Source organism: Schistocerca cancellata, chromosome 6 (genome assembly GCF_023864275.1).
Source record: "Schistocerca cancellata isolate TAMUIC-IGC-003103 chromosome 6, iqSchCanc2.1, whole genome shotgun sequence".
In the NCBI taxonomy this organism is placed as follows: domain Eukaryota; kingdom Metazoa; phylum Arthropoda; class Insecta; order Orthoptera; family Acrididae; genus Schistocerca; species Schistocerca cancellata.
The window spans coordinates 642,124,555-642,149,459 of NC_064631.1; the positions used below are offsets into that span (position 1 = coordinate 642,124,555).

At 41.5% G+C, this 24,905-nt stretch overlaps 1 protein-coding gene across 1 annotated transcript in view; it reads right to left on the bottom strand.

The window, feature by feature from the left end:
- Positions 1–267: 267 nt before the first annotated feature.
- Positions 268–24,905, bottom strand: part of LOC126088502 (adenosine deaminase-like protein) — a 79,515-nt gene continuing 54,877 nt past the window's right edge. Inside the window, exons 5-7 of the mRNA XM_049906645.1 lie at positions 9,188–9,323; positions 4,738–4,838; positions 268–727 (exon numbers count right to left, since the gene is read on the bottom strand). Of these exons, the coding sequence (XP_049762602.1) occupies positions 533–727; positions 4,738–4,838; positions 9,188–9,323 (432 nt within the window). The 3' untranslated portion in view covers positions 268–532. The remainder of the gene's footprint in view (positions 728–4,737; positions 4,839–9,187; positions 9,324–24,905) is intronic.

A 24,905-nucleotide genomic window follows, 5' to 3' on the forward strand; every position in this document is an offset into this window, starting at 1 on the left:
ACACCGCTTGGTGGCTAGTGGAATATATATGTAGATGTAGATGTAGACTATTCATAGGATCTAGGCTCTCACGTTTCATTGTTTATGTGATTGAAACTTGCTGAAAGATGATTCATTACTTATAATGGAACAGTTGTGAAGCTTAGGGAAAATGTGGTCACAACAGCACTTTTAAGCTGAGATTAATTACAAATGTTCACAAAAACATACAAGTAACAAATTTCAGAGTGTTTTGTGATCAAAAAACACACAGGTTAAAATTAATTTCATTATTTTATAAAAAGGGATAAAGATTTACTTCAAATTCACAGTTTTCAGAAGAAAAAAGATAGAATTAAGTCTGCATACAGATTGCTAGTAAAATCAGAGGATATGCAAATACATCTACATATAAAGAAGAATACGACTGATTTACAACATCCTACTTTTATTTTCTTATTCACTGTTGCCATGATTAGCTCTTAGAATGACAATGTTGCAGGGAACAGCTGCAAAAGATGATGACTAAAAATACATGAAGAACTAGACATGACTAACTGCATTCTGAACTATTCATAAATTTATGAATTGAATGCACTAATTTGTTTTTCTCATCTTCAGTAGTAAAAGTGTATGACACACTCCGGAGCATGGCTTCACACATCCACATTCTTGTCAGGGAGAAAGTTTCAGCTGCGATTCTACATTCTTCAGACAGAGTTGTTGCAAATACCCCTTTGTCATCAGTCTATAAAATAAAAGCAAAAGCATTGTACCAGTTATACAAAATACTTAAGGAACTGACTGTACATGCAGTGGTATTGTAGTATTGTAGACCACAATATTAATTTATTAATCATGCCCTTCTTCTTTACACAACTAAAGCATGCATGACTGTTCAATCATTTTACTTATGTACTTATTTACCTTTGGTCATAATTTTAAGGATATAATATGCATCTTATCAGTATCAAGGGAATTACAGAAAATAATAATGCCAACACCAATGAAAATTCAATTCAATTCAATTGTTGTTCTTTTTCATTGTTTATCAGGTAATAAAAAAATGTTGTTAATCCAGCTGGCAAGCCCTTTCTGACTCAGTCTCGCTCTCCTATCTCACAAGGAAAAGTTCTCAGCTGTGCAGTATGCAAGGTGAATTTAGTGTGCGTGCGTGGGTGGAGGGTGGGGGGGTGGGGGCGGATGTTCAGAGAGAGATCATGTTCTGCATTCTGCAGTGGAAGTCATTGAAAATCATCACTCATTTCATATAACAATGACATATGTCAGCAGTCTGTTTACAAGGGACAAGAGGGAGAATAGAGGGAAGGACATAGGGGTAAAAGGAGTACAATACCTGTGGGTAGAATTTAGACCAGATGAATTATGCTGGGGGAGGGTATTGAAATTGAAGCAATGGCAATGGTTATTAGAACAGCTGTTGAAGTAGGTCATTCATGTAGGATGTGGAAAGACAGTTGATTATTTGTTAAACCCACATACTGTAGAGTGATGTATCAATGAGGCTGCTTTCACACATAGCCCTGTCTTTGACAGAATAAGAAATACTTATGAATGGATTGCAGTAAGAGGTTGTCATTACATATACAAGACAAGTCTTGCACCTTCATCATACACATATGAGTAGGATTGGGAGCAGGGAAGGACTAAAATATTGCACGAGTTGGGTGGACAACAGTATACTAGAAACAAAGTACTACTTTGGATGATGAAGGAAGGATCTTGGGTGGCTAAACTAAGTGCATTTATGTGACAGAGGAGTGAGGGGGAGGGGGGGGGGCAGCAAAACATAGATAAGCTGAAAATGAAAGATACAGAAAACTAAATGCGAGTGAAGAAAGGAATAATTTCTGTGAAGAAACACTGAGACCGAAGAAATTAAATTAAGGCCAGGTGGGTGGCAAGGATCAAGGGCATGTTATAGCAGCAGTTCCCACCTGCGGAGATCTGAGCAACTGGTGTCTGGTGGAAGAATACAGAGGGCACATATTGTAAAACAGGCACCGAGGTCACAACTGTCATGTTGTAGAGCATGCTCTGCAACAGGATATTGAGTGTTGGCATTGCTATGTCCATTCACCTTAACTGATAACTCGGTGGCAGTCAAGACAATGTAAAAGGTCAAAAAGTGTTTACATAATAGGTAGTATACGACATGTGCCATTTCACAGGTGGTTCTCCCTTTGACAGTATATGTTTTGCCAGTTACAGGGCTGGTATTGATGGTGGTAAGAGGGTGCATAGAGCAAGTCTTACAGCAGGGACAATCACAAGGGTAGAAGCCATAGTGTAGGGAGATGGGTGCAGAAGGAGCTTACGGTCTGACAAGGATATTGTGAAGATTGGGAGGGCAATGAGTAGCTAATCTAGGTGCGGGGGGCAAAATCTGAGACAGAATGGATTTTAAGAAGTCATAGCCATTTTGAAAGTAGCTGATTAATACATTCAAGACCAGTGTAATACTGAGTGACAAGTGATGCACTTCTAAGTTGTGTTTTGGAGGGATCAGTACTAGGATTGGATGTGATGGCCCAGGAAATCTGCTTTATAACTAGGCTGGCGAAGTAATTACGTCCTGTGAATGGTGAGATGATAATGGTGGTGTACTGCTGTAAAGAGTCTGCATCTGAACAAATATGCTTGCCTCAAATGCCAAGGCTGTGTGCGAGGGATCCTCTGATGTGAAAAGAAGAGCAACTGTAACTATGTTGTTTGTTAGTAAATTTAATATCAATGGCAGTGTGTGGCTGACCTTCAGTGAGGATGAGACCAATGTCAAGGAAAGTGGCATGGAATTCAGAACAGGACCATATGAAATTTATTGGGAGAATGTATTTACAAATTCCAAGAATCTATTTGCAGATTCCGAGAATTTTAACTGGGCAGCCTCACCATGAGTCCACACAGGGCAAAGATGTCATCAATGTATCTAAATCAAAGCAGGGGCTGCAGGCTTGTGGATGCCAGAAAAGCCTACTCCAAGCAACCCATGAAAAGCTTGGCATAGGAAGGAGCCATCCTTGTTCCCATGACCTTGCACCTGAACTGTCTGTCTGTCTGTCTGTCCGTCCCTCATTAAGACAAGCAGGAAGAATGTCACAGGTTTGGAATCAGGTGGGTGCTAACTGATGAAATATTCAGCAGCAGACTGACCACGTGCATGGGAAAAGTTGGTACAGAGGGAGGTGGCATCAATGGTGACAAGCAAGGTACATGGTGGGAGTGGGATAGACACAGGTTTCATACAATTGAGGAAATGGTTGGCGTCTTTAATATAGGAAGGAAGTCTTTGTACTATGGCTTGCAGGTGTTGATCAACCAAGTAGATATACGTTCGGTGGGTGCCTTGAAGCCAGCAAATATTGGACAGCCAGGGTGATTGGATCTGTGGACCTTAGGAAGAAAGTAAAAGGTGGTGGTGCGTAGTTTGGCTGAGGTAAGAAGTTCCGTATATTGAAGCATTAGTCCTTTTGAGGAGCCTGATGTTTTAGAGAAGGACTGTAGGTCAGTTCAAATTACAGGGATGGACCTTATGGCAGATGCCAAACACAGAAGTGTCAGACAGCTGACATAGACCTTCACTTACATACTCTCGTTGGTCAAGTACGGCAGTGGTGGACCCCTTGTCCGCTGGGAGGATAATGATGAAGTAATCGGCTTTTAGGGAACAAAGAGCATGGAGTTTTGCAGAGGACAGCTAGAGTCATCTTGTAGGGATCTGAGGAAGGGTTCTAAAGCAATGCTGGATGTGAGGCATTATTGGAAGCCTTGTAAGGGATAATTATGGAGTAGTGGTGGTGAATCAAGTTAGGATCATGGTCAGATCCATTCAAGACAGGCACAATGTTTTGGCAGTAATCCCTGTCATGCATATTACACTATCTTCCATCTCTAAGCTCTCAGGTTTTCAAATCTCATTCGCTGCAGCCCTTTAACAATCAGTCTTTCATTCTCATCCCGTCCAGTAAGTTTTCCCTGATCTGAGGTTCTGGACAACTTTTCTGAATGCTAACCCTTTTCCTAAACCTCACCAGTCCTATTCCTTTGCCCCTCTTCCTTCCTCTTCATCCCTTCTGCCAGAAGAAGGAGCCACTGGCTCCGAAAGCTTGCAAACTCTAATACCTACATGGGTGTGTTGTCCTGCCTTCCGTAGAATTTTTATCTCTCCAATTATATTACCTTTTCAAAAACTTATTACTTTTGTTGAAAAAAAAGTAGTTTAAGAACTAGTGAAACTGTACTAAAAATGTGCCTATGTGAAAAGCTTTGATCAGCTGTACATGAGTGATTACCTTTCTCTTGCATTGACTTCAAAATCTTCTGAAATGATGGCATTATGACAATTACACTCTGAATCTACCTACAAGCATATTAGATGATGATGATGATGATAATGATAATAATACTTCAATCAGTGTAATTAATTTGTTATATGTAAAATAAGGGAAAATCAATTACTTGCCTACAGCAGATCAATGCATGGAGCACAGAAAAACATAACAGAAAACAGCATTAATGCTAGCTTCCTAGCACTAGCTCTTCTTGTAACAACAGCACACACATTCATGGGACCAAGTGCATGAAAGCTATCGTGAATGATGTTTTCTGTTGTGTGTTTCTATGCTCCACACATCAATCTGCTGTACATGAGTGGTAACCTTTCCCTCATTTTACATATTGCTAGAGCCAGGAATTTCCAAGATTGTAATAAATTTTGTTAAATTTCACAATACCTACCGACAGAACAACTGGAATATTCTGTTCCAACAAGGGTCCCAAATGACTTTTCTCGTAACCTTCAATGGTTTTAGTTTTCAGGTTTGAAGTAAGACAAACTTCTGTGAAATAAGTAAAAGAGCTCCTAAGATACAGATGATTGATAATGAATACTTTAAATTTATACATGCACAATACATTCACAGTAAGTAAATAAGCACATATGTCTCATTCATGTTTGTCTATAGGATTTTATTACTTTTATTAATCTGAACATTTTCTTTCATGATCTGAAAGATAACTAAAATTATAACCCGATTTCGTACAAATTTCTTTCTACATTATTTATAACCTTGTCTAGAGATGATAATTGTTCCATTGGCTTATTATTTACATACTTTGTCGATGCAAGCCTAATCATGGAGGAATAATAAGGGGAGTTGTCACGATGTCACAAACTCGAAGCCAACATCCGCCACGTTAATTTTGATAAAAAGTGCCAGCTTGCATCATTTACTGGTGTACTAGGAGTTCTGATTACAGACTAAAGCGTAACAGAATCAAATTTCATTCATAAGTGGACTCATTCAAGCAATATTTTCTTTTATACCTATGAATTTGAGTTGTGCTGGATACTTTAGCTATAGTGGTTTTATTTCTGTAATTTGACTTTAGATTTCCTATATGTTTGAATTGAATATTTAAATGTTTGAATGTAATTTAAGTGACATAATGACATTGTATTGTATATTCTGTAAATGTATAACAAGCTGCACAGGACATCAAAGAAATTAACAACATGCACTGTTACAGAAAAACCCTTAAACTATATTTTCAGGAACACTGTTTCTAAACAATAAGTGAATATTTAATTGTTTGAATGTAATTTAAGTGATAAATGTCATTGTATTTGTATACTCTGTAAATGCATATAAAAGTGTCAATGTATCTGCAAAAATCACTGTATCCAAACTGACAACATCCATAAATTGCAAAATGTCTACGGATGGCTAATCAAATAAATAAATAAATAAATAAATAAATAAATACAACTCAGAGAGCACTCCGACTGAACACTGTGAGGCAGAAATGTTGCAAACCTTCCAGCATTTTCCGGCTACCTCCATAAGCATAATAGTAATATTGGTATCTTGAAACATTCAAATCTTCTTGTAACTGTATAGCAGACATAAGCAACACTGAGTATGAAGCCTGGCACATTATAGGAACTACTTCAAATATGAATTTTCATAGCATAAATTATTAATGTCAAGGACAGTAGATTTTATTGTAAAATTATTACTGATTTACACGGAGGAACCTTTATAAGTGTTAGAACATGTACAAATGCTTGCTACTACAGAACATTCTAATGGCACATGGAGATGCTGTACCTCACTTAACCTCTGTTCATCAACACAAAGAACAGTGTTTTTTTTATTTCTACTAGCAGGAATATAATTATTTTTTATGGATATAATACATACAAATAAAAATTGCCAACCTTACATCCACACCTGCTAAAGATATTCTCATTAAAAAACTTTATTTCAGTTTAGACTATTTTTTTATTTGTAAATGGTTCTGATGAAGTTGAAATGAATTTTATATTCATCGTTAATCAAAGAAGCACATTCAAGCAAGGAGAAAAAATTCTTAAGTGTCAATTCACGTTTTTTCTTGCACTTGAATAATGAAATACTGCTGTACAACTGCTACTACTAACTGATAAAAGGAGAAAAATTAAGCTTTTCTCAACATGAATGGATGTGTACCTTAGGGGAATCTCTAATGGAAAATGCTGTTATGATGCCAAATCAAAATTCAACCAGTGTAAAGTGCACAAAACATAAGCGTTGGATGGTTTTATGTCAATCATCATCTGTAAGTATATTTAAGACTTTTCACTACTGGTATAGGACCATGGGTCACTGAGTCATACACCTGGAACCATTAACAAGAAAAACTAATTATTTACAACAATTTGATGCCAGAGATGAATTTTTATGGGAAAAAAAGCCAGCAAAATTTAGTGAATTTCTTTCCGTTTTTTACTTAAAAATGGTTCAAATGGCTCTGAGCACTATGGGACTTAACATCTGAGGTCATCAGTCTCCTAGAACTGAGAACTATTTAAACCTAACTAACCTAAGGACATCACACACATCCATACCCGAGGCAGGATTCGAACCTGCGATCGTAGCGGCCATGCAGTTCCAGACTGTAGTGCCTAGAACCGCTCGGCCACCCCGGCCCGCTTTTTTACTTAATAATGTATTTTTTATTTATTTGTTTTATTACTGTCACCTGTGTCAGCAAATTTTCCTTCTGTACAATGATAAGTCCCAGCCACTTTATGAGGAACTAATAATCTTATCTTTTTTTAGTATAATCAGGGCTTACATTTTCAAACATAGTATCAGAAACTGTGGATTCCTTCCACTAGAGAACAATTTTGGCAATACAGGTATAACATCAATAATTATCACTGTATGTAGTGGACTAGAGCAGCTGTTGGTGTAACTATTTGAGATTGTAGAAGCATTTTAAAACTTAATTGATTATAGTAGAGTAACATGTATGAATAATAATGATATATTATGATATTTATTATGAAGACTAAATGGTGATTATTTGTAAAATGATCATGAGTAAGTATCATACAAGTTGCTTAATACCCAAGTATAATTAAGTTCTGTATGGGCAAGACTGCCACCTTCAGTGTGTAATTGTTGACGAAAGGATGGGTATTCCACATTTAGCCATGAGAATGTGGGAATGCAATGAGGTTTTAACATGGAAAATAACTGCAATGGACAGTGATTTGATTATTTGTTGCTGCATGTCTGCAGATGGGAAATTATATTTAAGTACAATATTTATTTTTAGGACACAATGTCAGTCACAAAATTACAAACTGTGATCACTAGAAGAGAAAATTACGTTTGAAGCACGATATATTCAAACTATGTCAGTGCCAGCATCAAAGTACTGCAGATTGTGTGATGATCCAACTAGCCAGAACTAAATATTTCTATCCAATAATCTATTTTGTGTATTGTGTTTTTCTTGTGGTCTGCTCAAATACTGAAATATAAATAATTATTATAATATTTTAAGTGTCCCTAAATGAATGAACAATGATGTTTCTGCATGTTCTGCTCTTAACTGTCTGGAACTAGTTATGCAGATTTACTGTGTACTTTATTTATGTGTGTTTATTTACTGGATAAATTTTCTTAGGGACTGTAATAATTTATTTGAAAACCTCAATGTGATGGAGATCTATGAAGAAACAATATATCCAAAAGTTGATCGCCCTGTTGTGACACAGCTGGATGAAGGTAACTCATGATCTTTTATTATTACGAACATGAGAACTCTCATGTTGGTTCCGATTCCGATTACAGAAGAGAATTTGGATAAGTGAGGATTTCAAGACAGATCAGATCCCCTGGACACAAATGCTGAGGAAGTGAGTGCAGAAAAAAATGTTAAGTTGTTTGGGATTATTATTAAACACCAAGTGCTACATTAATATAAAAAATAATGGAGATGCTAAGTCGCAGACAGGCATAAATTTTTAACAAAAGCCTTGTTGGTTGAAAGCTTATTTGTGACAGTCTTTTTGTTGTGCCTATCTACGACTCAGCATATCCACTATATAGTGAGTAGCAACTAAATTTTATATGACATTTCTGAATTTAGAGTTGGTAATTCTAAGTGGCCTGTCACGTCAAAGTATCTTAGTGGATTGGGTTCAGACACAATTGTGATACCGAGTACACTAATCCACCAGTCCATGAAGTAGCAGAGTCACAGGGGAAGCGAGGGAAGAAGGAAGGAACATCCTGTTGATGATGAGGTTATTACAGACAAAACACAAACTCAGATTAAGGAAGGATGAGCAGGGAAATCAGCTTTGGCTAATTCAAAGAAAACATCTCCTGGTATTTGCCTGAAGAAATTTAGGAGAACCATGGAAAAACTAAATCTGGATGGTGGATGATATATGAACTGCAACCAATCTGAATGCAAGTCCAATGTCTTACGGCTGTGGTACCTCACTCAGCTGAATGTAAGTTCAATGTCTTATGGCTGTGGTACCTCACTCAGTGAAGTAGTGGAAGAGTCACTCATAGTGTTTACCTAGCTTAATCAGTTAGTGAAGTACACAATTGTTCTAATAGACACTGGTAAGTTTGGCATCATACCCTCTGCCTATATCTAACAGCTCCAAAGGCTTCAGTTAAGTAGTTCCTTTATTTTTTCAGGCATTTTCCCCTATTGTGAGATTCTACTGCTCATATCACAATCACATGATTATTACTAGAACCACTTTAATTCTTTTATTCCAACTCCCCTTTGTTCTTGATTTGTTATACTCCTAAAATTATGAACATTTTTAAATGGTGAAACAGCAGCATAACAGAAATATACTAGCCAAACTGCTTAAAGCACTCATACTTACCAACAGGGATACCAGATTTGCTTAACATATTCCATAACTTCTCAGATCCACCAAAATTTGGATGAATGCATGTTCCATGGCCAATGCGATTTGGTTTAAATTTTAGAATTTTTTCAACTTCATCCACATCAGGTACCTTGCATAATAAATAAATACATAAATGAAACGACTTCTAAATTCTTAGGAAATGCACACACACACACACACACACACACACACACACACACACACACACACACACACACACACTAGGGAGAACAAATTACGTAAAATCAGGGGGAAAATAATAAACAGCTAATTCAGCAACAGCAGTAAAACACTCATAGTTCACATGAAGAAACTATAAACAAAAACATGAGCAATTTTTATGTAAGTCATCATAGAGATTGAATAGCTATATATTACATTTTCATTGTGGTATCACTAACTCGGTTTTATAGGAAAGCATACACTGCCTATCTTCAAGTCAAATATTTATATCTGTAAATGAACATTTCTTTAGGATTTTCGTTGCCTCAACACCTTGACTTTCAAATCATTTCACTGTGGCAACCAAGACACCTTTGAAACTTCCTGGCAGATTAAAACTGTGTGCCGGATCATGACTAGAAACCTGCGACCTTTGTCTTTCATGGGCAAGTGCTCTGCTGGCTGTGATATCCAAGCACAACTCATGACCTGTCTTCACAGCCTCTTTTTCAACATACATCCCCTTCTACCTTTGGGACTTCACAGAAGTTCAGCTGGATACCTACTGGGACTAGCACTCCTGGAAGAATCGACATAGTGGAAACATGGCTTAACCACTGCCTGCAGATTGTTTCCAGAATGAATGTTCCCTTTGTAGCGGAGTGTGCACTGATTTGAAACTTCCCAGTAGATTAAAACTGTGTGCTGGACCAGGACTCGAAACTGGGATCTTTGCCTTTTGTGGGCAAGTGCAGCTAGACATGCCTCATAGAGTCACATTTCTGATACTAGGAAGTTGCAACAGTGTTTTCACAGTTCTTGTAGTGACTCTGAAGGTGTAAGTTTTCAAGAAATTTTGATTTCTTCTGCATACCAGTGTTGTGAAAAATATCTGTGGGGACTTCACCCATTGGAGATATGGAATACACCATAAATTACAACCTTTGACGCGACTAGCATCTCTGTTCTGCATGGTGTGAGGGCAAGTGTATTCCCTCTGGAGTTAGTTAGTCTGTTGATGACTTCCATGTTGCATGAATGTGTTTCCATTGTACTTGTGATATTAATGAAGTATGTATACCTGTATCCTGCAGCATTAGGGTTACATTCGGTACACTTCCTGCATGGAAGACCTACAATGGTGACGCCAAAAAGTGCAGCTAATTTTGTCTCCAATTTAGAAGTGTACTATGCAACACAGCACTAATACCAACAATGGAACATCTACAAGAACGTAATTTTTTCAGGCAAATTCTTCAGAACAGTGACTCCCACAGTGAACTGCACAACATATTTACATCCTCTAATCAACATACAATGGAAGTGAAATGTGAAGCTTGTGTTCCGACACATCATGCGGCCAACGCCAGTAATGGTGGACATGGACAATACTTACAACAACAGGACCTACTTGCTGATTTCACATTCAATGAACACAGAGCTACATATCATCAGGATCTCACTCAAACAACAAGTCTGTATAATGGCCACTTGTATGTGTTTGTGGTTCAACCATGCAGTCAAATACATTCGCTGTGCAATATACAGTCCAGCCTGCTCGGCTTTGCAAGGTGTGTTCTGGTTTTCCACCCACATTGTAATTGTACTTAGAGTGCTTGCCTGCCAAGCTCGGACTTATTACACCATCATAGTACGAACAAGACTTAAGTGGAGTTCTGTTAAGACCCGGCTCCATATCCAAGCTGTCGGCATTTTAACCAGAATATCCAGCCACCTGGTTTCAGGTTGCTGAGCTCATATTACAAAATCACAGCACTTTGGAAGATACACCTAATTTTCCGGCTTTACTGTGTAACACAGCTAACTGTGCTCACATAATGAGTGAAATCATCCATGTACCACAGACTACAGGAAAATTTGATACCACAAAGACAGCACTACTACAACACCCTGCCAAGACATCAGAACAGCAGTAGTGTCAGGTCATTTATGAAAAACAGACTGGTAGCAGAATGCCTTTGCATCTATGGCAGTATCTAAGATGCTGTTTGTTCTACCATTATGGCAGACAGTACACTTTGTTCCATCTGGTTGCTCAAACGCATCCTCTAATTCAATCTGCTTTGATTTTGTAGGAGCACAATTCGATGGAGACTCAATTATTTGTTTGGGTGACAAGCTGTATGTAGTTCCTCAGCTACAACGGGGATCAGAAGCATGGTACAACTATGCATCCCACTTCGAATCAACCGCCATATTCGGGCCACAGCAACTGTTCAAGGATGCCGAGTCCCGAGCGTTCACGGACACACCCAGCACCACATGACCAGGGTGTGCTGACCTGCAGCCTGCTGCAGTAACCGTGCCTGTGGTAAACGACAGTCCGTGCACCGGCAAGGAGGCATGACCACAAACATGCTGCTCACACACTTGCTTTGGCAAGAAAGCACACAACTGCTTGCAACCATACAACCACCTGAATTGCAGAAGAGGGGACGAACAGTCAAAACTAGTTTGGCCATGCCTACAGGAGTGGATGCGAGACTGTTTATATGCCTCTAACTGATGCTTTCTTGTAGTCACTGGCTCTGCAGTGGGCACTATACCAGGACAGTCATCTACGACAACAGGCAAGATGTCAGAGACACATCTGTTTGCCATCAATGACAGCCCCATCAGGCAACTGGTGACAGCTGAGTAGACAGCGGACCTCGGGCTAGAAGCATATGCACTTGGCACTTTGTCATCACTGACTTGTATGAACCAATTTTGGGGGCAGACTCCCACTGCAACTTCCACTTCTCAGTCCCTGTCAGACCTAGCAGCAGGGTTATCATGCCAGACTATTACAGGGGAGTCAGAACTCAGGCATCGACCCCTGCTCCATCTAGAACAAAAACCGGGTGTTCCCTTCAGGACAGTCACCCTCGAACACCCAGGGAACATGACCTCCACACAATGACCTAGATATAAGAAGAGACTAAACAGGAAAGGGTAGGAATGCTGAAAGAAAACTCTGACCTGAAACTTTAATTACATTTGTTACAAACGGAGCTGGACAACATGCAAGCTTACCTTGCACCCCTATGACAAGAGCAACAACACGGGACAACAAGCTCCAACTGACCAACACACACCACACCATATTCACAGGTCAGTATGGTGAACAACCTTCACAGTGTGTACACTACCCCCACATATGCTCCCATAGCCCCACCTCACTGCACACAAATTACACAGTGGAGGGTGAAACGCAACCAAATAAGAACCATGCCAGGACCATGGATCCAATTTAAAGTGCGGCACCTGGCACGCAACGGACTGCGTGCAACCAAAAATATCACAGAAGAATTGTTACGGGCAGATATACTCAGAGAGAAATACGATCAGAGAATTTTTGGCCACCAATCACTTGGTGCCCAAACAAGACTGATCATACAAACTGTGTGGCGATTACCATTCCTCAAATGCACATACAATAACTGATCGATACCCCAGTCCAAACATCCAGTATTTTATGCGTGGCTTAGCTGATTTTCTATGTTCAGTGTCATAGACTGCAAAAAAGTGTATCTCCAGATCCCTACAGTGAGTGACAATGTACCAAAAACTGTAGTAATAACACTGTTCCGGTCGTGTGATTTTTTATTTGTACCATACAGCTTAAAAATGCAGTTATTTTACTGACAAAATAATGTTAAAATTCTCTTTCTGTTTTTCACATTTAGATGACATTTTGGTTTTTTCACCTTCACAACAAAAACATGAGTAGCACCTCTGCATCATTTTTGAAACACTCAAACACTATGGTGTAGTGACAAATGATGAGGAATGTCAACTTGGCCAAGCATAATTAATTCCTCAGCCACTTCATCAGCCAATCCATGGTTCGACATATGTCAGAATGAACTGAACTAATACAATCACTTGCTTGACTGACCAACTATAAGAAATTACAGGGGTTTCTCAGAGCAATAAATTTCTATAGAAGTCCTCTGCCACAAGCTGTGGCAATGCAGGTCCCGCTCACAGACATGCTTGCAGGTAAAAACAAATGTGACAAGCAGCCTCTGACGTGGACAAAGGAAATGCAACAGGCGTTTGATAACATAAAACTCTCTCCGAACAGGCCTTCACACTGGCTCACCCCTTCACAAACACCCTCTTGTCTGCCACAGTTGATGCCAGTGAGATAGCAATTGGGGCACTCCCCAACAACTTGACAATGGGGAACAGCAACTACTGTGTATCCTTTTACGAATTACTCTTTCATAATGCAAATAGTCCACCTTCAACCGCAACCTGCTAGGCATGTAAAAGGCAGTTGTGGCATTTCAAAGCACATGTAGAAGGCAGGGCACAATTTATACTGACCGTCAACACCTCGCAAAAGCTATACATAACCTGGGTACAGACTGCCCTCTGAGACGTTTCCACCACCTCGGCTATGTCGGTCAGTTTACTGCCAATGTCCAACACACCGAGAGTACTGACAACATAGTGGTGGACTACCTGTAACACATCAATATGCAACCTATGAGCATTAACTACAAAGAGCTCGCCTTGGCAGATCCACAAATCTGCAAGTTTCTGAGGGATGAACTGGCTGGCCTGAAATTTGAAAGCCCCACTCTTCCCGGTTCTGACAAACAAATCTGGTGCAATGTGTTGTAAGGTAGAATTCACCCTTCAGTTCCACTTCTGGTGCAGAAATGTGCATTCAACAGCCTCCACCGCTTGTCACTCCTGGCGGTACAACCTCCTACCGAGCTAGTCACCGAATGTTTCGTCTGGGCAGATGTGAAACAAAATTGCAGACAGTGGACACAGGCTCACAAAGCATGCCAATGCTGCAAAAATAAGGACACAGTTGGTCTGCTGCCGGTGGCCATTGGTGACAGATACTAGTTTTATGTGACTGACCACATTATCAGGTAGGTCAAGGCCCCGTCCCCACTGGCTATTACTCCAAAGATCACAGCAAGGATATTCGTGCAATACGGATTTCGCACTACACATGTCAGGCTGCCATCACCTTGGACCAGTGTTGCTAGTCGGCCTCATCCGTGGAGCTTCACAACCTATGTGGTGTTAAACATTACCACACCACTGCCTACCTCCCACAGAGCAGCAAACTGGTAGAGTGATGGCACCACACTGAGTGACTGAAAAGGCACATCTTGCGCATTAGAATACAATCGCGACAGCCTCACGGACGTGCCGAGATCTTCGCATGTGAGGCCCTAGCGAATTTTGAGTTCATCGTGCCACACAATGACACTGCAAGGGCACCCCACCAGCCCCTCGAGGTCCTGCGGAGAGGAGAAACCACCTTTGACATACTTCCTCGCAAAAAACCCACAACACTGCACATACTCAAACCCGCCCGGGTCCTACACGATGCTACCTATGCTCAGGACGCTCACACTTCATCATCTATTGCTGACACATGGCAGCAAATTGACATCTGCACCAACCAAAGTTGCTGCAATGACACCTTTGGCCCATTCTTCTCACATCCCTCTGGACGCCACTTCGCAATCCCCTCGACCAGCACCTCACCTCGACGATTACATCCTTGACTATAAGAAAATGATATGCCTCCTCCCCCTGATGCTCGACACTATGAGTGGGGATGCTACATGGGGACTTAACCTGTAGGAGATGTGGAATATGTCATAAACTACGATCTCTGACACTACCAACATCTTTGTTCTTCTACAAGGTCCAAGGGCAAGTGTACTCCCCATGGAGTTAGTTGTGATACTAATAAAGCAAAGCACATATAACTGTATCCTACAGTATTAAGAATTCATTCAGTACACTTCCCACACGGAAGACCTACACATCTACATACTCACATTACCTAAAATAAGGGAAAGACAACCTCTCACCTATAGCAGATTAACGCATGAAACCCAGACATAAGACAGGAAACAGCACACACTGTAATAGGATGGCCGGAGTGGGTGACGTGGTCGGGGTTGTAGGGCATGGCTGGGTACAAGAAGGTGGCTGTTCTTAGCAATCTTCCTCTTTATTGTTGGTTCTCCCACGGCATTTTCTGGTAGCTCAGCCCCACTGCTCGTGTCATGGTGGAGACGTGCTGATGCATGCTGTCCGGGGAATGCAGTGCCGCACGCGGCAGCTCGTGATGACACCGGGAGTCGCCGATGCAGCAGCGGGCAACGCCCCCCACCGACCGGTCCTCGGAGACATGCGTCACGGGTGACGACGACGTGACAGCGACCGAACGCCCAGTCGGTCGAACTGAATGCCGATGCCCAACTCTCATGCCCTTAAATAGTGCAGATCGCTGCTGAATCCGCCGGTTATGCGGCGGCGTGTTTATTAGAAGGTTCTCGATGAGTTGGCTAGCACAACCGCACGACATGCGGCCCGCACCTGCGTAATTCTGCTAACGCTGCGTTCTGATGGCTGCCGCGCACGTACACACATACCGATGCTCGTTGAAAAACTGTGTCACCTGCATAACGTGCCGGCGAGCCTTCGTCCGCCGTTTGCCGTGAGGCTGGCGCATCATGCACTGGAAAACACTAAATCTCAATTTCGCATTGTATTTCCTAAAGATAACCCCTTGCTCTCTACAATTCCTCCCTCGTACGAAAAGAATTCATCCCCGAATTCAACCAAAAAGTCAAAACAACTACAGTTCACTTCACAAACACCACAAAATGTGATTGATTTACTATTTACACTGTGTTCATTCACTTCTATCCTCAGTCTAATCTTTGCCCATAAATATTACTCAGTGTTCTGCTGAAGTGCCTCACAACTGTTCAGTGATTTTGTCTGGACCCTTAGGTTAAAGGTTGGAAGGGGGTGGGATTTGGGCTACCTTCCTTTTGAGCTGATAGTACACTAATCCTACGACAAAGATAAAAATACAGGTGGCGGTGGTTGATGATCCAATAACCAGTAAGCGTTGCTTATGCTCATTATGGTACTCATGCACTCGTTGAAAAAGATGTTCCATAGTTATACGTCCATCCTGAGCTGCTAGCATCCAGTCCAAAGAGGCGAGCAAAGTCGGGTCTAATGTGCTATTCAAAACAGTGAGATTTTCTTTCGTGATGAACTGCACCGGTTGTTCGGGTACATAGATCAATGAGCGTGTTATGTTCACGATTGTAGCTCCAGTAATCACGGCTGGTAAACGGAAAGTTGGCCCTGAAATGTCACACTGTGCGCCGTTAATTAACATAATTAACAGTCCCTGCCCCTGCAGTTCTGTTCTTTGCATACTCCCTTGCTTACCCTCCTCGTAACAAACGCAAATAACAACTGTATTTTCCATTACTGAATATACCCAATGTGGACCCACTTGCTGAAAGAACTGCTCCGTGCCTTCTATAATTTCCTTAGGGCACTCCGCAACTGGTTCTTGAGAGCAGAATAGAAAATACTCACAAGATTTGGGAACAGTGTGTAACAATTTCACGGGGCAGATGGTAACTGGACCTGTTCGACAATGCAGCAAATCTTGTGCAGTGAGGAACGCATGAGCTTGTCTGTTACGTGCCACTAACAGTATTTCACATATGGTTAATTGTACGAATTTCTGCAAAATTTCCCACTTCACTGGATACGTATGCAAGGTGTAACATTCAAATTTGCAATCCTTACATGTTAATGGTATTATGATATGAATTCTCAGCAGGGTGCCCGTCCGCACACTGGTAACAGTGGCCATTTTGTAGTACAGAGATAAGTGTTCGTCTGTTAATGTCATCAGTAGCTCCAGGGATGCAGGCAATTCCGATTGAACTTTCCGTAATCCTTCCCGAAGTTGTTCCATAAGTAATAGTACCAGGGTTAGGTGCCCGCGCATTGTGTGCAAAAGCTGATTGTGGTAGCTGCTATTACCCCTGTGTGTCATTAAACCTTGAATGATTAGCCACCATGGAATGAAGTTCATTAAATGTATCCTCTAATTTACAGGTTTCATCTTCAACCGCCCAAATATTACAGTCCACCCTTAAGGTCCATTGATGTCCGGACATAATTACGTCCGCTTGTCGTGAGAACAAAACACCACTTGATATAGGATGTACCTTCAAGGCTTCAGCTAAGTTGCAACAGCAAAACAGAATAACTATACTGAGAGATAGCGTACACCTTCCCTCTTCAGCGCAACCCATGATGCTGGAACTGCTGGTCTTACCAGAACGTCACACCTTCTCAGAAACAAAAGAAAAACAACTCACATTAGCTCTTCCTTTTTACGCATGGCCTAAGAGCATAATATCATGTCTGATCACTTCCACAATTAACTTGGTTCTCTTGTTCATCTACTCCTTTCTTATTCTTTTTCTTAGATTCATTTTTCTCTCCACAAGAAGTTACTGCAGAAAGTGAAGGAAGTTCCTCAAAATTCCCCTTGAAAGGCCTAATTCAGCTCACATGCACAATAGTAGGGCAAGTTGGAAGCTGTAATTTTACATTCACCGGGGATGTCATCTCGATCACCTGAAAAGGACCTTGATAACGGGATACAAATTTTTTCATTTTGCCTTTTGGCACATACGGATTAGTCATCATCACCCATTGTCCTACATGATATTTGCATAAAGCCACTTTTCTATTGTGAACTTTGTCCTGTCTCTCTAACACTTTAGTGTTCATTTTTTTCACCTGCTGCCAGATTGTTTTCAACTTCGTGGATAAATCCTTAACAGCCGAAATATCGGTTCCTGGTGGGGTCTTGAGCAATTAAAATGGAGATGGCATCTTACGACCGAACAGTACTTCATACGGAGACAATCTTGTACTTTCATGCACTTTTGAGTAATACGCCGTGGTTACAAAAGCCAATAGGGTATCCCTATTGCTGTGTTGAGAATGTACATAATAACTTAACATCTTAGCTATTGTATGATGAACTCTCTCGTTGCGACCATTAGCCTGCGGGTGTAATGCACTTGTTCTCAATTTCTTTACATGCAACAAGTTGCATTACTGTTTCATCAAATTGGACATAAAGTTTGAACTTTGATCTGTAATTATGGTTTCAGGTGTTCCGAATTTCAATATCCATTGATGTACCATGGCGTGAGCCATTGTTTTGGCTCGCTGGTCTGGAATAGCTGTCATAGACACACAGTGCAAAAAATGATCTATTATTGTTAAAACACAGTGATTACCTGCTGGTGTTAGCACAAACGGTCCTAAGATGTCTACGCCAAGTAATTGGAGAGGTCTACCCGCTTCCGGTAGTTGTTGCAACACAATTTTCTGATGATTCAATTCCGCCCGTTGAGCACACTGAATGCAATTTAGGTGGCCCACCCAACGTCTGGGCATTTCCTTGCGACAGTAATGGTTTTCTGGCCACAGAACCTAGGTGAAATTGTATTCCGTCCAGTTCTACTGTATGCCATTCCAGGTTAACTTTTGCGTGATGCGCAACCAAGAAATCCAGTCTGAGTATGACATCATAGCTGCTGCCAACAACTGGAAGAACTTCTACCTTCACCTGGAAGTTCCTCATTTCCACTTGGAAGTTTAACACCGCTGAACCGAGTGACTTCACTTGTCCCCACCCACGCCACTTAACGCCCAGCGTGGTGGTTTTAATTCTACTTTACTGAATACATTTCTACTCGCCACGGATATCTGAGACCCAGTATCCAATAAAAATTTGCACAGTCTGCCCCTCACCAAGCTAGTCAGAAAATAGTCTGCCACTGATTCTGCACTAGCATTAATCCTTACCGGGGGTGTTGCACAGTGGACACACCACCCCCTGCCCCATTTAACTGAGGGGGGTAAGGCCCACCTTGCAGGTTCCTATCATGTTTCTGCCAGGATCCATTGCAATTAAGCTCCATATGACTCCAACGTCTGCATTTCCTGCACTGCACTTCCTTGCAATCGCGTCTAATGTGTCCCATCCAACCACATCTGAAACATTTTATTTCTGCATTAAATACTGCTTTCCTGTCCCGCGTCTTTGTTACTGCTTCAACTTCCTCTAACGCCACAGCGATTCCGACTGCCTCATTGAGAGTCTTATGGAATTCCATCCTAATCTAGTGGGAGGTTTCGGGTTGTATTCCCCACAAAAATGCATCTAGTGCCCTCTGCTCAGCTTCCTGCAGAATGGCTTCATTAACCCTATAGGAATCCGTTAGCTCATAGGTATTAACATTAATTTTTCGAATTCGATCTACAAAAGCTTCTACTGATTGCCCATTCCTTTGATACATTCTATTCAATTGTTCCCGATATCTAGATGTATTTTTCCTCCAATATCTTTCCAGCAACCCTCTTTTGAATACTTCAAATGTCCGAGCATCCCTTAATTCTTCATGGCATGTAACTTACGCTCTGGCATCATCAGTTACTTTCAACTTAGCCACATCCAAAAGTGTTTCTGCACCCCAATTTCCCAATTTAGCGGCCATGCTAAGGTTCTAAAAATAATAATAATAATAATAATAATAATAATAATAATAATAAAAAAATCATAACATCCTCCCCAGCTTTTCCCGAGAAAGAGGTGACCAAAGACACAGCATTAGTGTCAAGAATTACTGCATTAACAGGAAACCGTTCTTTGCTTGCTTCTTTAGACCGAGCAAGCTCTATCTCTAATTCCAACACTCGCTCAAGTAGCTGCTGAATAGCCACCTCGGCTGACACAGACGGCTCCATCACTACCAACTATCGAATCAAGACTACAGTAAGCCCAGAAAGAAGAACAGGAAGGGAGCCACATATCCTCGTCGATTACCAGGCACAATTTCCTCCAAATCCAGGGAGAAGACCACTATTGTCACCAATTGTAACAGGAGTGTGTGATGCGCAGGTTGCCCGACTGACACCACTTGTAATAGGATGGCCGGAGTGGGTGACGTGGTCGGGGTTGTAAGATGTGGCTGGGTAGAAGAAGGTGGCTGTTTTCAGCAATCTTCCTCTTTATTGTTGGTTCTCCCAAGTCATTTTCTGGTAGCTCAGCCCCACTGCTCGTGTCATGGTGGAGACGTGCTGATGCATGCTGTCCGGGGAATGCGGTGCCGCGCTCGGTCAGTGGCTGAGCAGGCGGTAGGAAGTTAGCAGCAAGAGGCGCGGCCCAGCTTGCAGATGCGGCAGCTCGTGACGACACCGGGAGTCACCGATGCAGCAGCGGGCAACGCCCCCCGCTGACCGGTCCTCGGAGACAGCGTCACGGGTGATGACGTGACAGTGACCGAACGCCCAGTCGGTTGAACCGAATGCCGATGCCCACCTCTCATGCCCTTAAATAGTGCAGATCGCTGCTGAATCCGCCGGTTCCGCGGCGACGTGTTTATTAGAAGGTTCTCGATGAGTTGGCTAACACAACCACACGACATGCGGCCCGCACCTGCGTAATTCTGCTAACGCTGCATTCTGATGGCTGCCGCGCATGTACAAACATACTGATGCTCGTTGCAAAACTGTGTCACCTGCATAATGCACCGGCCAGCCTTCGTCCGCCGTTTGCCGTGAGGCTGGCACATCGCGCACTGAAATACACCACACACACACACACACACACACACACACACACACACACACACACACACACACATGGCCACAGCAATACTAATTACTGATGCTTGACTACTGAAAGCATTTGCTTGAGCTGATGGAGGCGGGTAGGGAACAGGGAAGGACGAAAGGAGGGTGTAGCAGAAAAGAGGCAGGTCTTTGGACAGATGACACCATAGCTGCACAACAAGATGGAAAGAGTACAGAGGACAAAGCAAAAAGAGATGTAGGAAGTGGGAGGTAGACGGGGGGATAGGAAGGGAGAAAAAGGAAGCAGGGAAAAGGAAAGAAAGATGAAGATGGAGAAGGTTGAACGGGGAGGGGAAGGGAAAGGGAGGGGGGGGGAGGAGGAGGAGGAGGAGGAGGAGGAGGAGAGTCAGTAGGGGGATAGATGGAGAGAGGGGGGGGAAAGAGGGAGGGGGGGATTGCCACTTGGGTGGGGGGGGGGGGGGGGGGAGAGAAGTACAGCGTGTCCCAAAAAGAATGACCTGATTTTAACTTGTAATAACATTGAGACAAATGTCACTAGGTAACTGAAACAGCACTAGATGTAATGGGCATGGTCTAGAGTTTCAGAAAAAAATCAGCTATATGTCACTATGAGTGCTGACCTGGAGTGTGCAGCCAGTCTCGTGCAATATGGCATCTGCGCAACACAAGGTGTATTGTGTTATTGAATTTAGTCGTACTCAATCAGTGATTGCAGTGCAGCGTGCATTTCATATTCAATTTCGTGCTGAACCACCATCACCAAAGAACATTCAACGGTGGTATAAACAGTTTGAAGAAACAGCATGCCTCTATAAAGCTAAAACTCCTGGCCAGCCATGCATTCCTGAGCAAACAGTGGAACAAATCCAATGAGCATTGGAGTGGAGCCCCCGCAAGTCTACACGTCATGCTAGCCGAGAACTTGCGTTACCGCACATGACAGTGTGGCGTATGTTACGGCATCGTTTAGCCCTTAAAACCATACTGATTACAACTGATACAAGCTCTTCAAGATACTGACAAAGTGAAATGCGTGGAGTTTAGCAATGCTATTCTAGAAGACATGGAAGATGACACTTTTATGTCATGGTTGATATTCAGCAATGAGGCAACTTTCCATACTAGCGGTAAGTTTCACCGTTATAATGTGCATATATGGGGGCTCGAAAATCCTCAGGAAACAATTGAACAAAAACGTGATTCACCAAAAGTGAATGTTTTTTGTGCTGTTTCGCAAAGCAAGATTTATTGACCCTACTTTTTTTTAGGAAGAAACTGTAACTTGATTCATATCTTGCAATGCTACGGAACTGGTTATTCCCACAACTTGACTCTGACAATTTCATCTATCAGCAAGATGGAGTACCACCGTACTGGCACAACGTGTGCAGTTTCCTCAATGCCAATATGCCTCAACGTTGGATAGGGCGTACAGGAATGCATGACCAGGCTTTACACTCTTGGTCTCCTAGGTCCCCTGACTTAACACCATGTGATTTCTTCCTGTGGGGATATGTTAAACAATGTGTTTACATTCCTCCCTTATCTCATGACATTGATGAACTAAAAACCAGAATATCAGCTGCTGTAGCTTCAGTGACAGAAGACACCTTACACTCAGTTTGGGATGGATTCGGCTATCGGCTAGATGTCATCCGTGCAGCCAATGGAGGACATATTGAACATTTATGATGGATTTTTATAAACTTCTGTCTTTTCTGAGTAATTTAGCATGCAATTTGTTGGTGTTAAGCCCTTCTTCCTAATAAATAATTCTATTTAAAATTGGGTCATTCCTTTAGGGAAACCCTGTAATAGGACAAGGCAGTGCACAATGTGCATGGAGTGGAAGCGATGTGAACAAAAGAGAGAAGAGAAAAACTAAGGTGAGGTAACGGGAACAGCTTAACACAAGTTTAGGCCAGAGGGAATGCGAGAGCACAGGACATGTTGGAGACACAATGACCATCCGTGTAGTTTAAATAAGCATGTGCTGGAAGGGAGTATCTGAATGGCTCATGTGATGGAGCAGATGTTGAAGATGATGATGTTTGGTTTGTGGGGCACTCAACTGCGCAGTTATCAGGCCCATACAGATTCCCAACCTTTGCTCAGCCCAATCTTGCCACTTTTTATGAACGATGATGAAATGATGAGGACAACACGAACACCCAGTCATCTCGAAGCAGGTGAAAATCCCTGACCCCGCCGGGTATCAAACCCAGGACCCCGTGCTCGGGAAGCAAGAACGTGACCGCAAGACCATGAGTTGCAGACCAGATGTTGAAGTCATATATGTTCTGGTGTGCAGCATACTCGGCAACTGGATCGTCAAGTTTCTGGTTTGCCAGTCTGGTGGTGGCCATCTATGCAAGTATGTAATTGGTTTCTTGTCATGCACACACAGAACATTGCACAGTAATTGCAGCATAGCTGATGTATAACTTGGTTGCTTTCACATTTGTCCCTGCCTTTTATTGGGCGGGAAATCCCTGGGACTGGGCTGCAGCAGGAGGTGCTGGTGGGTGTGTGGAACACCACTGGAATGTAAAACCATGAACTCTTTAAGAGCTCACGGATGCCTTCCACAATCTATACAATAACACTGAGTTGTGTATGCTTGTGGGTCAGAGTGTGCCAGGCACATTTCAGTGGTGTATCAACAAGGAAGACAGTTTGAATATAAAAAGAGGAGATGTATACTGTAATTTGCTGGTAGGCTTGTACCACGTTCAGATCATTACAAATTAACGTAAGTTAAGTAAGTGTGTAGTGACTTTTGCACCACCCTTTGTAAGTGGGACTCAATATTTATAGGTAATTCATTTGAAAAACACTACTGAAATCAAGTGACTATTTATGCTAAACGATCATCCCAGAACCTGAAGCATAGCACCCAGACCAATTTGCAGGCTGCCATCTGACAGCTTCCATGGGGGCAACAAAAATATGATTTTCAATATTTTGCGTAATTATTGATGGAATTTAAAATACTTGAAATTCTGTCATAATCTACTCATTAAGAGATATAACTGGCACCTCCCACTAAACGGTGAAAGAAAAATAATTCATTGTTTACTACATGTTCACTGTTCATGGCAGCATCAGGTATGGCATTTTCATTTATTACTTATTTACTGTTAATTGTATATGCAACACAGTTTGCAGACAGTATCCACATATACCATTAATGTACTTGCACTATTATATCAGCGTATGACACATAGTTCACAGGGTATCAAGTGATAAACATTTTGCTGCGTGAAAAACTAACAATGGCATGCAGTAATGCTTCAACAACAGGCTTGGCATTTTAATTTATTACTTCTTTACTACTTATTCAATTTTCAACACACTTTGCAGAGAGTATATACACATATCACTGAATGTACCTGCAACATTATATCATTGTACGACACATAGGTCAGAAGATATGCGTGAAAAACTTGTGTTTGTTTGTGTGTCTATCGACCTGCCAGTGCTTTCGTTTGGTAAGTCACATCATCTTTGTTTTTAGATATAAAAACTAGGTTTTGTTTGAAATGGAGCACAAATTAACCAGTTTATATTCATTCAGTTTTCATAATGAGAGCACTTAGTGACTTGCAACAAACTTTAAGCATAAATTCAAACCTTTCCTAAACTTTTTCTCACTTACATGCTTAAAAGCAAACATTTAACACATTAACTCATTTGTAAAGTGCTCAGACATTTGAAACTGTTTCTACATGGGAGGCTGATTCTTTAAACAATCAGGGGGTTACCAGTTAACTATTAACAGCAGATAAGCAACAGCTCCACAGAAAAATTGAGGAGGCAGCATCTTTTCTCAGAACAGCAGTGTTCTTACTAAGCTACTCAAAATTAAATTTAGAAGGCATAAGAGTGAACAGCACTAAGAAGTATAGTGATAGTTTATTGTTATTACAGTATACAGATGAAGTTTCTTTGAGGTCTTTGTCTTATGTTAATGAACTCTGTAACTCATTCACCATCCATGAAATTTCTCCTTTTTTATGGGATCTACAGAATGTGATGAATG